The sequence below is a fragment of the Castor canadensis genome, chromosome 11, assembly GCF_047511655.1.
Source record: "Castor canadensis chromosome 11, mCasCan1.hap1v2, whole genome shotgun sequence".
In the NCBI taxonomy this organism is placed as follows: Eukaryota; Metazoa; Chordata; class Mammalia; order Rodentia; family Castoridae; genus Castor; species Castor canadensis.
In genome coordinates, this window is record NC_133396.1 from 26,739,160 (window position 1) to 26,760,716 (window position 21,557).

The 21,557-nt window shown below is 55.9% G+C and overlaps 1 protein-coding gene across 1 annotated transcript; it reads right to left on the reverse strand.

Annotated features, from left to right (window-relative positions):
• Positions 1–213: 213 nt before the first annotated feature.
• On the reverse strand, positions 214–16,454 carry Ppp1r9b (protein phosphatase 1 regulatory subunit 9B). The gene is made up of 10 exons (XM_020171375.2): positions 14,578–16,454; positions 10,487–10,619; positions 9,128–9,248; positions 7,270–7,374; positions 6,148–6,283; positions 5,276–5,428; positions 5,139–5,192; positions 2,384–2,613; positions 1,987–2,083; positions 214–1,796 (listed from the first exon to the last, which is right to left on the reverse strand). The coding sequence occupies exons 1-10, from the start codon at positions 15,949–15,951 to the stop codon at positions 1,743–1,745; spliced, it is 2,457 nt and encodes an 818-aa protein (XP_020026964.1). The 5' UTR covers positions 15,952–16,454; the 3' UTR covers positions 214–1,742.
• Between the last annotated feature and the right edge of the window lie 5,103 nt (positions 16,455–21,557).

Genomic DNA, 21,557 nt, shown 5'->3' on the forward strand with positions numbered 1-21,557 from the left:
GATTTGCCTCCCAGAACCTAGGGCAAGGAAGGGCTGCTCTGGGAACTGTAGAGGTTCCTGCAGTTTCCTGACCCTCTCACTTCTGGAACTCACCAGAGCTTTTCTCCGACAAATTCTGGTATCTCTTACACCAAGTGCTGCGAGGGACCAACGGACCGACGGCATCCTTGACCCTCCCCACCTCCAGTGAATCAAGAAACCAGGCAGGAAGGCTCTGGGGGCTGCTTTTATGGGGACGACCTGACAGAGGGCATGGTCCGTACAAAACCGGGAACAATACATACATATATATATTATATACAGAGACGGGGTCCTCCACGGGCGGGGCAGGGGCGCCGCCGGTCCAGGAAACCGGAAGCGCCCTGCGGCCCCGCCCACCCGGCTCCGCCCCCTCCATCTGCCCGGGTGCAGGGCCGGGCACTGAGACAGCCAGCTCTTTCAGGGGGTGGGGGTACATCTGGGAAAGGGAGAGGGGGCAAGAAATACTGATCGATGGCATCGCTTATTTACAGGGGACAAGGAGAAGCCGAAACAAATTAACGGGGATGTTTTTAAAAAATGAAAAACCCAAGCTTGGCAGAGAAGGGGCAAAATGAGATGGATCTTTCACAAGGAGGAGACCCTGGGGGAGAGGGGGTCTCACCTCCCTTGGTCCCAGCTCCAACTTGGGGTTAAAGTGGGGAAACGGAGTCAGTTTCATTTAGAAAGTAGACTACCGGCAGGGCAGCCCTGGTGTCCAAAAAAGTAGTAAAATTTTGCCCTCCAGTCAAAACATTGGAAAACCGTCGGGGTAGGGTAAGGGAGGCTGAGTCTCTGCCATGTTAGTACAAGGCTTCCAGGTGTGGTCCTGGGCAGGGCCTGACTCTCCAGTGAGAAACGTTGTCCCTGCTCTGCAGCCAGTCCCCTAAGGTGACTGACCTCCCTCCCTGCTGGCATTCCCAGGCTTGGCCAGGAAACCAGGACCACAGAGAGGCCAAAAACAGTTCTAGGAGGAGGTTATGGCTATTTGGCACCTGGGAGAGGGGAGGCACAAGGAGAAGTTAAGGGCTGCTGCCCTTTCTAGGAAAGGGGACGCTGGGGACCAGGTGTCCTGGACTTTCCCTTTTCCTACTTCCATTCCCCCCTTTCCCGAAGGATGTGCGAGAAATCAGTGCAGGGCCAGGCCCAGCCTTGGGGCTCAGGGTGGGCTCTATCCCTCCCAGGACGGGGAACAGGAATGGGTTGTGTTGAGGAAACCCCCAAGCAGGAGGGTCGGAATGCAATGGACAGCACGATGACAGGGAGAGGGAAGGGCCAAGAAGGTAGAATCTCTTGAGGCCCAGGGGCCCACCCAAGAGCCCCATGGGCAGGGAGCAGCCTCCAGTTGGCGAGATGCTGGGAGTACCCCAGCCCCACTCCAGTCCAGAGACAAATGCTGGAGGTTGTAAACTCTGGCAGTTTGGTCTGCAGGTCCTTGGGTCCATCCACCACCCAGGCCAGCCCTCGGCTTCCCTCAGCCTCTATGCCTCAGCCCCATGGGGCAAGGAGGTCACCCTTCTGGCCACCAGTGTCTGCCCAGGCCACCTTAAGGGAGCCTGTGATATGGGCCCTCTGGTCCCTGAAGCTGGGGGAGGTGGGGTGGAGGGGTGGGGGGAGTCGGGGCACCTGTCCCCAGGCTGGTAGGGGGCGGGGTGGGGTACTGAGGACTGGGAGCGAGGATAATGGGAAGGGATTATTATTGTCCGGTCAAGGAATGATTCCTGTTAAGTAGAATTGGAATTCCTCAGTGTTTGTAGGTTTCCTTCCAGTTCTGAGATCTGAAAAACAAAGAGGGGTGGTGTCATGCACGTCTATGGGCCTTGTCCCCTCCGCCCCTGGTGAAGACATGGTCCTGAGCTCCCAGACAGCAGCATGTGCCCCAACCCAGGACCCACAGGGTGGATGCTAGATGGGGGCTTATGTGCTGCTCCCTCCATAGGACTCTACCCCCAGGGTACCCCAGATTACCTTGTCCAGGAGCTTGTCCATTTCCTCCTTCCTGGCCAGCTCAGACTCCTCCAGGACTCGACGCTGGGCAGTCTCCTTTTTCAGGAACTCAATCTCCCTGGAGAAGGCAAAGGCAGACAGTGAGTAAGGGTGTGAAGTCTGGCTTCAACCCAGGGAGAGGCAGGGTCCTCAGCTCCACCTGGCCAGCGCTGCCATTCTTCCTCCTCCCAGGGTCAGAAGGTCCCAAGTTTCTCCAAAACCTCTGAGCTCTGACCCTATGCTGATGCTAGAACCCAGGTAACTCCACTATGGGTCCTCCAGCCTGCTTGCTCCTTGTCTCCCTTCTTAGCTGTGTGGAAGGGACTGCCCCTGAGGCCTTCATCCACCCTGGGCTTGGACCCACGGCCCCACCACGTACTTTTGCTGGTAGTCCTTGATGAGGCGCTTGGCCTTGCTGTACTTGCGCTCCAGAGCCTGGTACTGGGCCTGGGTCTCCCGTAGGTGCTCGTCTACGGCCTGGCACAGGCTCTGTGCCTCACCCCAGTAGCCCTCCAGCTTCTCCATGCGCTCCTTGTTCTCTTCCACACTCTGCTCTAGCTGGGCCTTCTCCACCCTCCAGCGCCCTTTCTCCTGCTCCAGGCTCTGTAGCTGAGAGGAAGAAGCAACCCTGGGTTGGTGTGGGCCAGAGAGAGCCACAGGCCTTCCTGCTGGCACCAGGGCCATAGTGTTCAGAGGATTCCTGCAGATATAGAACCCATGACCCAACCACTAACTCTCTTGGGCTGAGCCAGAACGGAAACCTTAGCCTCAGAGCTTCCAGCCAGCCTCCTTGTCACCACAGCACACTCTCAGGGTGGTGGGGGGGGGGTCTCTCCATTAGTCACTGACCAGATCTGGACCTTGGGGGCAGGGCACCTTCTGTCTCGAGGCTCAGCCCTCCCACCTGGAAAATGGGAGTGACACCTGCCTCCTAAGCTCTCAGATGCTAGTGAGAGTGTAGATAGGAAAGAGCAGAGCAGGTGAGGGTCACCATTGCTCTGTTCCTTCTGCAGCCCTGGTCTGTTGACTACTCCCTGCTCCTGGGGCTTCCTAAACAATCTGGTCTCTCCCCAGCCCCCAAGGGCTCGTTTGGATCCTTTGTTTTTCCAAATCACTACTTGGTCAGGGCCCCAACTCCCACACCACCTCTGTGCACTGAGCCTCAAATCTCAAGCTCCAGCCCAATCTCGCTACCAACTTCCAGCCCACCTCCCAGCTCCTCAGAGGGATCATGTCTGAAACTGGACACCCCCCCATCTGCACAAACAATGCCTGCTTTCCTGACTTGCTTACCTGATAGAAGACACACCACCTCATAGCCACACCAGCATTCAGTCTCAAGCCCCTGCTGACCCTGTCCCCTTGTTTGCTGCAAATGCCCCTTGCTGTCTGTGCCACCACCGCACAGGACTTCCTCCAGACCCTCACTCAGCACAGGGCCTTTACACATGCTGTTCTCTGTTGGGAATGCCTAACTACCCTCCCTTTGCCTGTCCCATGTCATCACTTCCTCAGAGAAGCACCCCAGGACTCCAGCAGTACAGCCCAGTTGGATGGGGTTCTTTCTGATGTAGGGGTTCAGTAATCCTGTCTTCTCCCACAGAGTTCCATGTTAGCTTGTACCACGCAGTAGCTGGTGTGCAGACTTTAAGCTGCACAAGGACAACTCTGCTTTTGCTCATGGCTGTGACTGGAACAGTAGTGCCAGACATCTAGAAGGTACTCATCAGATATCTGTGCCTCTGAACAAACCAATCAGTCCTTCCTCTTGGTGCCCGGCAAACATCCAAGAACACAGCCTGTTGTTTCCACCCTAGACATGTGGCTCTATCCGCCCTTCCTTTCCACCCTCAGTCTGTACCCTGAGCAGACCTGGCAACCCTGAGCAACCCTGGGTTGGTGGGGGCCAGAGAGAGCGGCCACAGGCTTTCCTGGCACTGCCAGATCTCCAACTAGTTTGCCTGCCTTCAAGTCCTGTCCACCCTTGTGCCCTCCCAACCTCCTAGGGAATGACCTTTCCGAAACCCCAGTGGCCACATAGCCCCACGGTGACTACAGGACCAAGGCTAGAGTCCTTTGAGGGGAGTCAGCACACTACCAGCCACAAACCACCCGGCAGTTCAGCCTGCATCCCTCCTCTCTGCCACAGCCTGGGGGTTCTTATCCCAAAGCCAGCCTCCAGGCTTGTATTTGTTCTCTGTCCCAGCCACCTACACTCTGCCCTCTTGCACCTACAAGGAGAGGGCACACATATGTGCACCAGGGGCACTGCATCTGCATGGCCCTAGAAACCATTTCTTTCACCACGCTGGAAGCCCCATGGGAGCTGGGACTCCGTTAATAGGGAATCTGCATATCCACATGCCTGCAAACATGCAGTAAGCTTGTAAGCATCTAGCATGTGTGCATGTCAGAGTGTCATAGGTTACCAGCACCTCTGTGGCTTGCCCAGGTGAGGATGTGTATGTTCTGTGACAATGGTCATGCCTGTGTGTCACAGAGCCCTTGAGGATAGAATGGGTCTATATATCCAGGCTGGTGGCTTGGGATGGAAGGGGAGGGTCACAGGAATCACAGGGGTCCCAGAGATTGTGTCTGCAGAGTGCAGTGTCCAGGTGTCTGAGTGGGTCTGCAGACACCATCGTCCAGGCTGGCATGTGTCAGTGTGCGTGCCTCTGGGTAGTCTATATCTATCCCTGGGCCTACGTATAGAGGACATACGTGAACAGTCCAGACACAAAGACATGGAGAGTAGGACTTAGTGTGCCTCCATGTAGTCACTGACACTCGGACTTTTGACTGAGCACCCACTGTGTCAGGCACTGTGCTAAGGACTTACATGTTTTATCTCATTCAACCCATACACAGCACCTCTGGAGGTAACAGTATTTTTGCCTCATTTTACAGATGAGGGAATGGAGGTCCAGATAAGCCAGTGGTGGAGCAGACGGGTCCAGAGCTCAGACTCTTAAAACTGTGACCCTGACCTGACGGTAGTCTGCTCTGTAGGTACCTGTGCCCGTGGGTGGTGTACAAATGTCAGCATGTGGTCGTATGAGGGCAGGGCTCCTCCCTCCAGCTCTGTGACCTGCCCCTCAATGCATGCACATACACACACCCACGTGCACCCTCACCTTCCGTTTCAGCTGCTGGATTTCTGCCTCAGTCACGGCATGCTTGATCTGGAGCTGTAGGCAGAGGACAGCACTCAGTTCCAAGGGGCAAACATATTTGCCTGCCTTGGCTTACCACCCCAAGGCCCATCTCCCACCTCTTTGAACTTGTGCACCAGCTTCTCAGGCTCCATGTCCACAGGGGACAGTGCGTCCTCATTCTCTGCTAGCTCAAACACTTCGATGGCCATCTCGCCACCAGGGAATGTGGGGCTCAGCTCCTCATCCTCGTCAGTGGCGTACTCTCCTGTCTGTGAAAGGAGATAGGCAGCGTGAAACCTATCCACCCCAGCCATTCAGCAACCCTGTGACAAGGCCTGAGAGCAGCAGTCTTGCCCATGTCAGATAAGGAGCTGGCCAGGGAAGTCTCAAGGGCAGGGGTAGGGCCCCTTCAAGATTCTTTTTTTTTTTTTTATTCATATGTGCATACAAGGCTTGGGTCATTTCTCCCCCCTGCCCCCACCCCCTCTCTTACCACCCACTCCACCCCCTCCCTCTCCCCCCCACCCCCTCAATACCCAGCAGAAACTATTTTGCCCTTATTTCTAATTTTGTTGTAGGGAGAGTATAAGCAATAATAGGAAGGAACACCCCTTCAAGATTCTTAAGAAACAGCCTGTACTATCCTCCTCACACTACAGGTCCACTGAGGTTTATATCTGTCCTCCTTCTTAGATTAGGTCTCCCGAAGTTAGGGGCTATGCCATGCCTTCAGAGTAGGGACTCTGAGAGAACTGTGCTTTCCTTATAGAACCAGAAAAGATCTCTGAAGACAGAGGGTATTATTCGTCCATCAAAGCTAGAGGTTCTCTGAAGGAAGCGTCTGCTTCTCCTCCCTCAGACTGGGGGCTCCCCCAGGGGATTTGGGCTTCTTTATCAGGCCTGGGAAAGTGGTAGAGGCAGATGACTGCACTGCTTCCTCTAGCCACCAGAGGGCGACCGCAGCCCCAGCGTGGTTGGGAGTCCATACCTCCTCATCGTCCTCCCCATACTGGGCATATCTTTGCTCCATCATCTCCCGCTGCCATCGCTCCTGCTCCAGGGTCTGCTGAATTAGCTGGGCCACTTCGCTCTGCTCTCCCGGCCGCTCCCGGCCAATCATGAACCTGCAGGGGTACCAGTGTTATCCTAGTCTGTCTTCAGCTGGGAATGCCACCCCCTCCCTGCTAGCAGTCCCCTCTCCAAAGGCAGGCCCTCCCAGGAGAGGCAAACTGAGAGGCTTAGACCTGAGTGTATGTTGTTAATAATAAATGGGGGAGCCAGGGCCCTTACTGAGTTACCTCCCAGGGGAGGCAGGAAGGCCCACTAGCCCTCCCAGCCAGTTTTGGTGAAGGAGAGATAGCTGCTGAATTTTGGGCTTGGCCTCAGGGGACAGGAGCTCAGGGGCTGTCAGTGCAGGTGGCTCTTCCAGCACTATGCAGGAAAACAGGAGGCAGGGGGATGGAAAGGTGACCATCCTAGCAGGCCTGGGGCTGTAGAGGTGGGTCTTGAATGCAAGCCAAGCCCCTGAGCATCAGGAAGGGGTGGGATGATGGAGACTGGAGATTAGGATGGAGAGGAAATAGTGGAACTTCCGGGCACCAGCCCCGCCTCCTTAGGGCTACCCACCTCCTGTTTCTCTCTACCACCCTTTCCTGGGGTGCCCCTCTTGTGGGGAGGGCAGGGAGTGATCCCTGAGTGCTGTGCTACAGACTGAATGCGCACAGAGAGCTTCTACTCCAACTTTGAGCTTCTAGGAAAGGAAGCCTTCTTCCTCTTTGGGGCCGGTCAAGAGGGAAGGATGAGGCTCCAAGTGAGGGAAGCCCAGTTGATTGGCACTCGCCCTGCACATTGTGGTTCTTCAATGAGTGAGCCACAGACAGACAGAGGAAAAGGAGGATAAGCCCAAAACAGCATGGAAGGGTATGGCCAGGGTCTAGAAACCTGAATACTGTGGCCAGCAGCAACCAAAGAGCTGGGAATGGATAGAAAGGCAGGTCAGGGGCAGGGGACATGGATGGACACAGCAATTCCCCAAGGCAGACAGCCAGATGTGGGCGAAGTGGCCATAGGAGGGCCAGCCTACTGCCTGCTCCCTACCCTAGGCTCTCACCGAACTCTGCCCTTGGTGTTTCTGAGCACGGAGGCTGCAAAGCTCTGGGTCACTCCCACCAGACTCGTCCCATCCACCTCCACGAGGAGATCATTCACTTGGATCCTAGGAAGTGACATTGATTATGGGGTCATGAAAGAATGGTGGAGGTGGGGCAGAAGAGAGCTCCTCCTATTATAAACTCAAGGCTCAGTCCCCACAGGGACCCTGTACTCTGTCTACCTGTATAACGTGCATGACGCCAGAGGAGTAGGTATCATCCAGGCCCACCTGAATGGACAGGGAGCACCAGGTAAGCCAAGTAGTCACAGGCATCCAGAAGTAGGAGGGGTGTCAGGCATACTTCTGTGACACATTCTTGTCCTCTCCCCCACCACACTCAACAGTGTGGTATGACATCCTTAGAGTTCATCTCTCATGCCACCCCCTTACATGGACATTTCCACCAGAGATCTGGGCAGCTCCCCCGCCCACTTACAAACCTCCCTCCATATTGCACTCTACAGCTGTGATGCCTGAAGCCTCACCCTCCACACAAAAAAAGGAAAAATGGGGTGGCCACCTGACTTACTAAGGGGTGAAGGAGGTGAGGGTCCCTGGCCACCTCCTAGGAGCTCCAGCCTATTGTAAACATCTCATCCCACACCCAAGCCCCCTGTGGGCATGAACCTGTGGACGTGCTTATGCATGTGACACATGCTCCCCAAACCAGCAGGTGACAGTGGGGAAAGTTCTGGAAAAGGAGGGAGAGGGGTAAGTGAGAGAACAAGGACTGTCACCTCTTCTGTTTCCTGCCTCCCTCCACACTATTTGGGCCACAGCAGGTAGAAGCCACCTGAATGGAGCACCACACCTGTAACAATGTGACCCCAAAGTCATGGAGCCCTCACAAAGATACCTACTGCCTCTGTCATATGGAGGGGGTCTAGGTTTGGAGGTATCACCATAAATGACCCTGATGTCAATTTCTCTTGAACTTCCTGAGGGAAGGTCACAGCACCCCCCTTTGCAACCCATACACGGTAGAACAGCTGGCAGAGGGGCACCTGCTGGCCCAGAGCTCCAGGACACCCACCCTGACTGCTCTGACATACAGAATTCATCCCTCTAGCTTAACACAGGCAACATGCAGGTAAGCACAAGCACAGTCTTGCCCAAACTTCAGAGCACCCTCCTCCCCGCAACACACACACACTGGTCTAGTCACAACACCTGCCTCCCAGACTGCCTATGCTCAGCCATGCCTCCTCTTCCAGCTCCTGGCCTGGAACCTCCTGTACTCACTTAGCCTAGCTAACTCCTGCTCAGCCCTCAGCTCTCAGCTCCAACATCACTTCCTCCAGAAAGCCTTCCCCATACACAGGGAGGTCAAGCCCTCCTATTTTATACTTTTGTCTATTTTTCCTCCACATAGCCACTTTCTGTGTGTCCCTTGTCTGGTGTCTGTCTACCTTATTACACTGCCCAGTTCCTGAGGGCAAGGCCTTTGACACTGACTTCCCAGGGCTGGCATCAGCCCAACGACAGCCATGACCTCAGCATTAAGGGAAAGAAATGCTCAGATGTGCTCTAGACAGACACACAGCCCATGCCAACACGAAGGCCAACACATGCCCTAGGCCAGAACACTCTGTACTAGGTACAGCCCCCATTTCCATCCCTCAAGCAAGCACCCTGTAGAAGGGTTCCATCTGCTGTTAAACGCCTGGGGCCTGGCACAGTCCTACATAGCTGTGTTCCCTAAACATCTCAACAACACACAGCACACCAGCCTCCCAGGGAACAGGAGGCTCTTCCAGCCACCCAGTGGCTGTCTCACAGGTGATGCCTGGTGGATGGGGTTGGGTGAGAGTGGTACCTGCCGTCCCGATGGGCTGCACCGCCCTCAGTCACAGTCTTGACGAAGATGCCCAGCTTCTCCAGGCCCATGTCGGCCCCAGCACCCATGCCGATGATGCTGATGCCCAGGCCCTCAGAGTCTGTGAAGCAGAGAGGGAGACGCCAGGGCTGGTGGGAGAGCCTCCATCCTGAGTCCTCACTCCAGGAGCAGCCCCTAACCTTGGCAATGTCCTATAGTAGGGGGAAGGGGCATGGTTCTGTCCTCCCCCTCCTTGTCAGACCAACTTGGATGGCTCTAGGGAGTGTCACTCCCTACCCTTTGTCCCATTCAATGAGCTGACATTCAGCAGGGTGTGCCAGGGGCAGCTTGGGTGTGGCAGAGTATTGTTTATGTAGATAAGGTATGTGACTGGGATGGGGGCTATGACAGGTCTTGGTCCTAAGTCTTTTGGGCTCCTCCCCAAGCAGCTTCTTCTATACCCAGAGTTTCATTGACCAAAAATCTGGTTTTCCCTTCCGAGGTCCACTGCCCTAGCCACACTTGTCCTGCATGTTCTATGGGCCTCTGATATCCACAGACACTACCTCTTGGGAGCTGGCAAATCTGGGAAGCACCTAGATTCGCCCTCCCCCTCACTGTTTCCATTGAGCCAAATAACCACAGGTCCCAAGTCCACCCACTCCTTGCCCTGATTCACTTTGTACACATCATGGTGGTCCCTCCATCCACTAGCACCCCCTTCATGCATCACAGCTGAGGCAGTCTTTCTAGAATACCTTTCCCATGCCTTGTAATGGCTCTCTATCCATCTCAGAAAAGATTATGTTCTTGTTGTGGTGTATGCAGCCTTGCTCACACACCCTTCCTGCCCTTACTGTGAAAAGACAGCGCCTCTGTCTATCCTGCACTCCCGAATTCCTCCTCTTCAGAGCTCAGTATAAGCAGCACTTCCTGGGGACCCACCTCAGTCTGGTCAACCCCTGTTTAAATGCCTTCCAGTAGCCTCCTTTCCCTCCCCAGCACCTCTGACAGCACAGGACACAGGTGGAAGGACTGTTCACCAGGTCCCATCCCTTGTCCATCTCCCCAAAGAGAGGTCTGATGAGGGAGCCTAGTTTTGCTCATCACCATCCCTCCAACAGAGCCCGGGCCTTAGCACAAAATGTTGGAAAGATCTGTTACCTGAATAAGCAAATATTTTGTGGCAGGGTGGATGGTGGCTGTGCACTGGGGCTGGGGCACTGATGGGAGAAGCCCAGCATGTCAGTGGGAGCCCCCAGTGGTATAGGTCAGAGGCTGGTGCCACAAAGAAGACCAGGTGAGCCCAGTGTGCCCAATGGGACTGTGTAAGTCCATGGCCTGGGACCAGCCTCTCACCTTTCTCCAGCTCTACAGGGAACAGCTCCAATCGCTCCACTCGCTTCTCCAGCTCATATTCTGCGGAGGCTGCCATGGGATCCACATCCTCATTGCGACGGTCATAGTCCTCATTGGAATAGGTGCTGAACACCTGGGGAGGGGCAGCTTGTCAGAGGCTGGCAGGATGGGAAGGGCAGAACTGGCAGGAGGAGGCTGAGTCCCACTGATCCTCTGAGGCATCTCTTGTCACAGGCTCTTCCCCCATGCCTGCCCAACAAGGATCCTAGCTCTGAGCAAAGGCCTTCCTAGTTCTGGAGCTCAGAGGGCAAAATAGCAAGGCACCAAGCCTTGCCTGATCTACACCGCAGCTCTGATCAGCAAAGCATGGACTGTGCAGGAATAGATGGGTACTCCTGGGAGGACTGCCAGGCACAGGAACCTCAACACCAGGGCAGAAAGTGAGAGACAGGACCCAAGAGCCAGACAGGCGAGGGTGGACACAAAGACACACACACACAGAGGAGGAACAGGCTGAACAGCAGAGGGGAAGAGAAGGAGGGGAGAAGGGATGGAGAAGACGCTGGAGGATGCCAGATGGGGAAGGAGGGGGAGGGGAGCAGGAGAGAGGGATGGAGAGAGTCACCCATGGCTCTGCTGTGCCCTATACCTGAGGTGGATGAGCACTGGGGGAGGGGGAAGCAGAAAGGATCCCCTCTACCCCCATGGAGAAAGGAAGGCCCCCTCCACCCACAAGTTCCCCTCAGGTGACAGGAACAGGGGTAAAGCTAGGCTGCTGTGGTCCCTCCCACATGCCTATGCCTGTGTCCTACAGAACACAGCTGAGTTATGCCCCCATCCACATGCACTAGAAGGCCCAGGCAGAGGCTTCAGGACTTCCACCCTGGAGAACCATGAATCCTGGGGAGATGGTAGCCTCTCAGCCCCTGCCTTGGCATCCCCTGTTCCCCTTTGCTATCTGTGTGTCCTCCTGGGTCTCCAGCTGAGAATTCTCTAGCTCCCACTCTCCCCAACAGACCAGCAAAGGTAGGGCAGGGGCTCTGCAGGAATGTCTAATTCTGGGCCCAGGCAGGGTGCCCCAGTGGGTGGTTAATGAGCAAGCACTATTTGGGGTACTATGACTTGTTCAGCTTCACTGCCAGCAGCGACAGGTTGGTACCACTTGGAGCCAAGCGGAGGTGGGAGGGTGGGAGCAACTCTGTCAGCTGGCTGGGCCTAAGGCCTATGAAGCTGGAGTCGGACACTGCCTTCCCCAAGGGCCCTCCAGGGCTCCTCTGCACCAGAAGCAGACCCATGGGCACCTGGGTGCACAGGGACACTCTTGTGTCCCAGACTTTGTTGGGACTTGCCCCATGTTATCCCCATGCCCCACAGAGAAGCTCAGTGCCATGGGGGAGGGGGAGAGGGCACTAAGAGGACTAACTAGAAACAGAGCTGGGAGAGGCCTATGTGCTCACCTAGCTCAGTGCCCTCAATTGCATCAGAAAGGACTGAAGGTGTGGCTCAAGCAGTTGAACGCCTGCTTTGCAAGCACAAAGTACTGAGTTCAAACCCCAGACCCACCAAAAAAGCAAAAAGCAACAAAAAACCTTAACAATATGCATCAGAAACACTCTGTGCGGGCCTTTAAAGCTCACTCAGCCCCTGTGCAGTAGTCAGTGGACTGTTCTTTCTGGCCAGCAGCCCCTAGTCGCTTGGAGCAAAAAGCCATGGATCCCACAGTGGGATCCACTGCCCAAGGTTACGAGGGTTAGCCCGTGGTAGGGCAGGATGGAAATGCATCAAGCTGAGCTCTTGCAAGTGGGTCACCAGTGACTTTGTCCCCACTGCACAAGTGCCCAGGCTTTGGGTCAGAGGCTGGCAAACTGACTTTGGCCCATTTTTGCATCCGTGGTCCCTATTTTCACCCTATGCTCCAGAAGAGGAGGACACAGACACAGACATATACCTACTATGACCTCCGAAACACCCTCAGGCCTGTCCTGGGCTTTGCCTTTCCACTTTCTTAGTCTGTCAAATTCTGTCCACCTTTCCCAGCCTGCTCCCTGCAGGCAGGAATCCCAGGCCTCAGGCCCAGAGGCCCCAGACACACATCACCCCTCCTATCAGAAGGTCCTGGCTCCACCTCTCCAGGTGACAGTCTGAAATTGGGTACTCTGCTTTCAGCAGAAGTCTCTAGCTCCATATGGGTTACAAGTGGGTCACAGAGGGGTAGAGAAACCAGGACTCATTATCAATGCAGAAGTGGGGGGCAGGAGAAGACTGAGGCCCCTGTGCCAAGGTGGGGAGGAGGAAATCCCCAGCAAGGCCAAAAGTCAGACACTCAGCCGCCCCATCCAGCGTGGCTCTCATGCTGGCGGCCAGCTTCACAGTCACCAGGGAGTCCGGAGCACTGCTCTAAATCATGTGCTATTTTTTACCAAAAAATCAGGGTAAGGCATCAGATATAGACAGCCAGAGGCCCAGGCCACACTCCCTCTCTGAGGGCATTGGACTGCTCAGAGAACCAGTGAGGGCTGCTAGGGCCTTCCCAGAGGCACCATGTCCTCCACGCCCTCCAAGATCCTGCTGCCTGCAGAGGAGTCAGGGGGTTGAAAAGGGCTCCTCCGGTCCAGGCCAGGGAAGAGGCTGCCTGGGAGGGGAACTTCAGCCACTCTTTTAGCTCTGGGCAGGGAGGTGGAAGTAGGCAAAGTATGGGAGAAATACTCTGGGAGGTGGGAGAGGGCAGAGAGTGAGATATTCCCATCATACTCTCATACTTGGGGTGGGAGAGAACCTTGGGCCGCTTCAGTGTCCAGGAGTAGTTATGGAAACCACAAGCAAACAGATGGCTGGGGAGGGCAAACGCTGGGCAAGGTCCCAGGCTAAGAAAAGTCCTAGGATCTAGACACTTCATTGGGCCAGACCTGGGGCTGGGCATAGCAGAACCTGGGGCAGGGAGAAAGGACTACCAAGGCTGTGCCATGTCAGGTGGAGGGCAGAGGAGAGGAAAAGCAGTGGCCTCAGGTTCTTAATTCTCTCCAGGGGACATCCCTCCCTACTCAGCACTGTTCTGAAGATCTCAAAGCACTGACTGGCACAACCCACAAACCAATCACCAAATAGTGGTGGTAGGGGTGGGGATAGAAAACTGAGACCCCACCACCACCACCAAGGGCAGCTCCTACCCTCTTTCAGGGCACCTAGAGAATGTGGCAAGAGCTCTTGGGGCCATAGGAGTCTGTCCTATTGAACAGCCAAGAGCAAAGGTATTCAGCATTGGCCAAGAACCCTGGGGGAGCTCCTGGCCCCATGCCCCTTCCTCCAAGGTCTACAGAATGCCTACCCCCTCAAGGGGCACACAAAGTGTCACCTCCCTGTACAGTGCGGGACCTGGGAAACTGGCCAGGCACAGGCTCCAGGGTGGCAGACCTTTCTCTCAGCATGACCACATGGCCAAGGCCCAGTTCACCCTCTCAGCCTGCTTGCTTCCCTCTTTCACTTCTGCAAAGTTGGGGTTAGGGGTACACACAGGGAGGAGGAAAGGCCACAGTTCCCTGTACCCTGGTTGTGGAAAGTTCCTGGCTCCCCCATACCTCAAAGCCAGCTCCCACACAGGGGAAAGCAGGAAATGTTTCTAAGCTCTGGACATCTCCCCCCTAAATCCCCTCACCCCAGTGTATGACAACGTGGGGAATCTCCTGAGGACACCCACATCCCTTCATGCTACCCAAGCCCCAGGCTCTGGCAGCCTCCGGAAGAAGGAATGTCTTAAAGAGGCAGGGAAAACAGGTGTCCCAAAACTGACGGGCAGGTGGGGCAGGGCGGGTGCTAAGGCTGAGCAAGCAGGGAAGCAGGCAGAGGAGGAACCTGAGGGCAGGTCGCAGCAGGCCACCGCAGTCCCAGACCTGAAAACAGTCCCCCTCTGACAAACAGCTGGAACTTCCCTACGCCCCCCTCAGGGTGGGAACTTCTGGGAAGGGGGCAGGGTGGCAGGGGCTGACTCAGCCTGCCAAACCCGGCTAACGAGGCGGGGGCGACAGGGTGCACGTGGCAGGGGAGGCGCGGGGGCGACGCGGGGGCGACGCGGGGGCGGATGGGGCCTCACTCACTTGGATCGGCGCGGTGCTGAAATGGATCTTCCGGCTTGGGGCCGGGTCCTCCTCCTCCGAGAGCCCCGGGATCTCCACGCACCCCGACTCGGGCTCGTAGGGTGGTTCTGCGTCCTCCTCGTCTTCTTCATCGTCCTCCTCCAGGGCACTGCCCCCAGAGTCCTCCCCAAGCCCACTGTAGGCGCTCACGTCCACCAAGTCCGCCTCCGAGAAGTCCTCCTTCTTGGACTCATCGGCTTCCTCCGGGGCCACGTCCGGGACCCGGCCATTGCCCACCCCCCTCTCTGGCGCCGCCACTGCCGCCGCCTCCTCCTCGAGGGCCGCTTGGGCCTTGGGTTCCTCGGGCGCGGGGCTGGCTGCGGTTGCCGTGGTGCTGCCATTCTCCAGGGCCGCATGGACCGTCACCTCGGCCTGAATCACTTCCCCCGGGGCGGACTCAGCCTCCGATTCCCCACTCTCCTCCACCTCCACCGGCTTAATCTTACGCACCTCCCGGGGCTTGGGAGGCGGCCGGGCGGGGGCCACTCGATGCTGCGGGGGCTGCTGCCCTCCAGGGCCGCGCTCCTTCTCGGTCGGGGCATCCCCCGACGGGGCGGGCTGTGGAGGCGGCGGCTGGAACACCCGGGACCGCTTACTGACCAGCTTCGAGTTGAGCTGGGGAGCCCCTGTGGCCGCGGCCCGGGGGGGTCCGGGCCCACGGTGGAGGCCGGTCCTCGAGTCGGCCTTCTCGAAGACGGCGCTGAGCTGGCTGACCGTCGGCGAGACGGCGTCTGCGTCCAGCTTGTCCAGCGCCTCGGTGCTGCCGTTGAAGCGCACCACGACGTCCAGCTTCCGGTCCTGCAAGCCGGCGCGCTCCTGCCTGAGCAGCCGCCGCGCCGCGGCCTCCTTGTCGCCGCCCGCGGCCGCGGGGACACTCCGTTCGAACAGCTTCCGCGTCTCCTGCAGCCGGGATGGCGGGTGCGGCGGCGGCGCGGGCTGCGCGGAGGGCGCGGGCTTGGAATCGAAGCGGCTCACGCGCTCCGACACGCTGGTGCCGAGCTTGAGCAGGGCGCTGTGGTCCACGTTCTCGTTCAGGCTGCTGGCCCGCGGCAGCGACAAGCGCACGCCGCGTTCAGACGCCCGCGGGGCCTCGGCCATGCCCGCGCCGCCGCCCGCCTCGCCCGGCGGCCCCGCGGTGGTGCCCATCTGCAGGAACATACTTTTGATGCGGTGGACGTTGGAGCCATATTTCTTGTGGTGGGCCGCCTTGGGTGCCTCGTCGGGCCTGGGCGCATCGGGCGGCTTCAGCGCCTGGATGCCCGCCTCGTAGGCGCTGCGGTGCGGGGAGGCGCTCCGGAGGGGACCCCCGGGCCCCCGCGGCTCCGTCTTCATCATTGTGGGGGGAGCCGGGTTTGCATCCCCCCGCTCCCTGCTGTCCCCCTCCAGCAGGCGGCTGGCCAAGTCGGGACCACCGTCCCTTCCCTCCCAAGAAAGAAACCCCGAAAGGCCTTTTTTAGGGTCTCCCAGAAACCAAGCTACCCAAAACAGTTAACCCCGCTAAAAAAAAAAGAAAGAAAGAAAGAAAAAAAAAATATCTCCGAGCGCCCAGTGTGGGTCGCCTCCTCCAATCAAGCTGCCAAAGACAGCCAGCCCCCCTTCAAAAGCCCGAGCGGCCTGGTGCGGTCGCCCCCACCCAAATTAGAAAAGCGGCGGCCGGGGCCGCTGGGACCGCGCGCCCAGCCCGCGAAGCAGCGACAGCGACGCCGGCTCACATCGTCCGAGGCGGTGTCAGCGGGGCTGGCGGCACGGGCGCCCCCCACTCCGGCCGGGGGCCTCGGCTCTCAGGGCGCTCGGCACCCCAGCGCCCATGGCTGCTCGGCCGGCCCGGGCCGCTCCGCCGCGCCTCCCTCCCTCCCTCCCTCCCCCCCGCGCCCCGAGCTTCGGTCTTTCTCTGGCTCTCCCGGAGCAGCGGCTGCCCGAGACCAAGCGGCTGCCCTTCTCCCCGCCGCCGCTGGGGGACTGGCACCTCTGGGTCCTAAAATGATCGGATTTCCGGGGCCGGAGCCTGTGAGCCCTCCCCTTCCCTTCCACTCTAAAGTCTCGTCTTCCCTGCCCATCTCTGGCCGAGATCCTTCCGCTGCCCCCGGACTTTGGCCAATCCTCTTCGACCCTGCCAGCCCAACGTCTGACAGTGCTTTATCACAATCCGCATAGGTATCCTCATTTAATCTTGGTGGGGAGGCAATCCAGCCTCGGTGGTTTTTAGGGCTTCCCCTGCCCTCCCTCAAAGTAGAGGGGGTTTTGAGGGGAGGGGCCAAGGATCATTTCTTTCAGAGTTCTTAGTGTGCTTCAGGGCTATCAGCATCAAAAATCGCTGGGCGCTTGGTAAAAATTCAGATTTCGAGGCCCTCTTCCCAAACCTTATGAAGGCTGGACCTGGGAATCTGCATTTTAACAACTTGCCATAGAGAATCTTTTGCACCTTTAAAGGTGAAAAGCCTTCGCCTCAGTGTTGCCAACCTTGAGGTGGTGGAGGAAGAAGAAGAAAGGAGTGGCCCATTACCCAAATGGCAGGGGTTCCCCCAAAGCTGCCTTTGCCCTTTGGGAATCTGAAGTGTGTCCTGTGGGCTGCCTGGTCTGCCTACCAAGCTAGAGAGGGAATCGAATCCCGGTTTTTACACCCTGGCAGGGCAGTCTTGTCTCTCAAACAGGAAGAAGAGGTTTGGGAGGAGGAATTTTACAGGCCTGGGGCCAAAGTTTTCTTGTCGGGAGTTCTCACTTAGGTCTCTGAGTTAAAGGATCCTGGCCACAAGTGTGCAAGTGTGGAGGGTGAGAATAGGAAGGGTGAGTGACCTACACATTTCTGGTCCTGAAAACCCAGAAAGCTTCTTTGGAGATCCCCCATTTCTCACATACACAACAAGAAGTGTAGGGTTGCCCTTTATTCCACCCCAGCTGCCTGAGCCCTGGGGGTAAAGATCCACCCTCTGGCTAGCTCCAGATGTGTGACTTCCGTATGCAGATACCAGAAACTAATGAAAGAGTGGACTCTAGGACCCAGAGAACAACTCAGGCACAAAGCCTCCCCCCCACACACTCCCAGCTGCTTCCTGCATCTCAGGCCTTCCTGCAGCCTCTGCCTCCTCCCCACCCTCCCTCTTCCCCTCCATCCTCTTCCTCCTCTTCCCAATCTCTACTCTCCTTCCTTGGCCTGGCAGGACTGGTGAAGGGAGCCCTCCTACCCCTCCATTGTCGGGGGGTGTGGTTTTGTGGGATACTAACCCATCAGCACGTGCAGAAGAGCCATGGGTGTGGGGGATGGGGTGTGGGGAAGCCGCTTGGGAACCCTGAATATTGGGATGGGGAGGTGCCAAGAACCACAGGATTGGATCCTCAGGCTTTTTTTGGGGGGGGGGCGGGGATTTGGGCTCTGATCTGGAGCCTGAAATGAACCCAGACCTCAGGTTTCCCCAGTGCCCACCTACATTTTTGCCCAGCGGCCCTGGAGACCTCCCCTACCCCAATTCTGCACTTGGGGATGGGTCAAAGTGCAGAAATCATCCTCAGGCTCCTCCCAGTCTCAGAAGGCCTCTGTCTGAAACAGACTTTAGGACTTGGGTTTCAAACCTCAAGTTTGTGACTTGATTCCCCGCCTCCTCCCCGCTATGGCAGTTGGGAGAAGCCTGAAAGCTCACCCCGTTGGGGGTTGGGAATTTGGGCAGAGTGTCCTCAGAAGCTCTTGTGTGGATTGGAGGAGGGCGCAGGCCCCTGGGTGTTCTGCCCAGAATCTCCCACACCCTTTGTAGTGAGTCATCCTGACTGGTCCCAGCCCAAGGGGTCTGTGCCCACGCTTCTGGCCAGGTGGAGGAGCCCCCAGCTTCTGAGGGGAGGAAGAGGAGCTGAGAACCAGTGTCAGGCCCAGAGACCCTGGGACCCTCCAATAACATCTCTGGTGGCAGCTTGGAGTGAATTAGACTTACTGGAACTGGAACGCTCAGGTCTCCCTCAGCCAGAGCTTTCCCAGGGTGAAACCCCTTTAAGGGCTTTGGGATGTGAGAAGGTGGAGTCAACCCAGAGCTTGGGTGACACTAATGAGTGGTGTTATAATTTCATGGATGTCTGATTGGCTGAGCATCACCCAAGCTGGAATTCCCGAAGAAGCTTTTAGGGAGCTGCTCGATAAGTACTTTACCATTACTCTCTCCCTGGAGTCAGGCACCAAGCAGCTGTTCTGGGAGATGCGTGGGGTACAGAGTAGGGTATCACCTCCATCTCTGCCCAGCCAGCCTTGGAGGAATGACCCCACAAACCAGGAGAGAGCTCCATTGGGAGAGTTACCTTCAAAACTGAACACTTTCACCCAATTTTCATTTCTCAGGCTATAATACTCGCCTATTCTCTCCAGCTCAGCACCCCAGGATAAATCTCTCCTCAGGGTCCTTCCTTTCCTTTGCCTTGGCCCAGAGAGGGTGGAATAGTTCCCAAGGTTGCCCTAGGAACCAGGCTGCCAGGGTTCAGATCTTGGTTCTGCGGTTTACTAGCTGTATGACATTGGACAAGTCATTTATCCTTTCTGTGCTCTGAGAAGATGGACTGAGGCTCAGGAGAGATGACAGTGGCTGAAACCCAGACAAGTGGGTGTGGGGGAAGGGGAAGGAGCTTTCCTAGAGATCTCTGCAATAGCTAGAGATAATCCACCCCAGCTCTCTCCTGTTTTCCCACACCCCCATCAGCTGAGGGCCCTCTGGGATGTGCCCTTTTAGGACTGTTCCTGGCTTGCTGGCTTTAAACACCAGGTGAAACAGCAAACATGGTGATGAAGGGAGGGAGGGCTGATGTGCGATAAGTCCTCAGCCTTCAGCGCCTTGGGCTCAGGCCCAGGCTGGGTGCCAAGGTTGACTGCTCTTCACAACCCTGGGGCCTAAGACAGCTTCTGAAAATGGTTTTTTTTCCTGGCTATGGTCATCAGAGCAGAGGCTGGCCTAGACCCTGACCTTCAGCCCTTCTATGGTAAGCCAGCAGTCCTGCCCTAATTCCTCTTCTTTAGAGGGCCTTGGACTGGTTCTAGGATACAGGGTAGGATACCTACTGGAGAGCTCAACCCCAGTGTGGCAGTGTTGGAGAAGCCGGTTGAGGCTCTTGGCTGATCTCTTCACAGGGGAATAAGGAGGGCTGAGCTGTCCTTTACCAAGTTTTAGAGAACAGGCTAGGGATCCTGGGAGGCCTGAATTGAGTCTTAGCTCCACCCACTTGCTGAGTGACCTTTGGTCATTTTGGTTTCCTAAGCCTCAGTTCCTAAACATGCTCAACTTGATTGTGTGAGTTTCTTCTGAGCACAGGTGAACGTGGGTGTCCCCCGCTCAGTGTTTGGCAGAGTATCCAAGCAGGTATGGGTGTACGTGTGTGTATGCGTATGCATGTGCGTGGACAGGTGTGAACATCGGTGTCTACAGCTTTAAGTCTGCCTTCCTGGGACTTTGGGCCTCTGGTTTTCTTTTAGGGTCCATTACGTGAAATTCTGAAATATAAGCGCTTCCTGCCTTTAGCTCCTTCAAATCTTTTGGGATTCTTTTGTTTTTAAATTGTGGTGCCAGGAATGGAACCCAGGTTCTCAATGCATGCTAAGTAAGCACTCTATCACTGAGCTACATCTCAAGCCCCTGGGATCATGCTTAACTTTTTTTTTTTTTGGTGGTACTGGGGTTTGAACTCACCAGATGATTGCTAAGCAGGTGCTGTACCACTTGGGCCACTCCACTAGCCCCAGGATCATTCTTGAAGTGAAGGTGACCTCCCTTTTGTACTTCCCAAAGCCTCTTCCATTCCTGCCTCTTGGTACCTCAGTCCCCCATGGCAGTTGCAGGGAGAGGGGCTGTGGGTTGGTCCCACAACTGCCTATTCTTTTTGGGGTGCCCCCTTTCTTTCCACCAGTCACCACACTGCACTCTAGTTCCCCTTGGAAAGTTCCCATAGGTCTTGAAAACTAAGAAGGAAGAGGAGTTGGGGTGTGTGAGTGTGTGTTAGGGGTTGGGGGAAGGGATGGAACACAGCAAAGATTTCTCCAAATCATCAGTGACTTTAAAGGAAAGCCTATATTTAGCTGGGCTTAGAGGCCTGTAAATATGTATTTTGCAACGCAGACAGTTGTAGCCATGGGAGCTCCAGAGACATGCAGGGAGGTCAAAGAAGAAAAAGAAAGAAAGAAAGAAATATAACCAGAAAGATTAAGCAACATCTTTGTCATCAGCAGATTCGAAGAACTCTTTCCACTGCCTGCACCAACTGCTAATAATACACATTTCTGTGTTTTGATACTTTCTGTTTTTCAACTGTTTTCTGGATCTCGTGCAGTTGGGTGCCCAAGAAGAGGACTGACTCTTAGATCACCTTCTTCCACTGGCCTTTGCCTCACCTGCTCTGGATTTAGGGCATCCTGCCATCTCCCATCCTGAATGGCTCTGCTAAGTTCTGTTGGGCCTGCATGGCACCTGGCACACCTACAGTCACCAGAACATCAGCTCTCAGCTCACTCACACTTAGCCTCTTGGACTTCAGGTGGCCTTAGCCTTGGAGTGAGGATGAGCAATTCTGCCACTCCAGGACAGTTCTAGTCCAAGAACTCTTTCTAACAATAATAATTAATAATAATAATAATAATAACAACAACCCTTATTATCTATTTTTAGTTTGAAACGTTTCTTTAAAAGTAAGGAAAGTTCAGAGAACCACATCACAAACAGAATTTCAAATGCTAGCATTGTGTCATTTTTGCTTCTGGTTTTCCCATAGAAAAGAAAGAACATTTCACCTTTTTTTTTTTTTTTTTTTTTTTTTTTTGGTGGCACTGCAGTTTGAACTTAGGGCCTCATGCTTGCTAGGGAGGTGCTCTTGCCACTTAAGCCACTGCACCAGCCCCTGAAAGAACATTCCAGTTGGAGTAAAATTCCCCTTCCTTTCTCCCAGCTGTAACCTATCCTCCCAAATCTCACACACATTTGGAA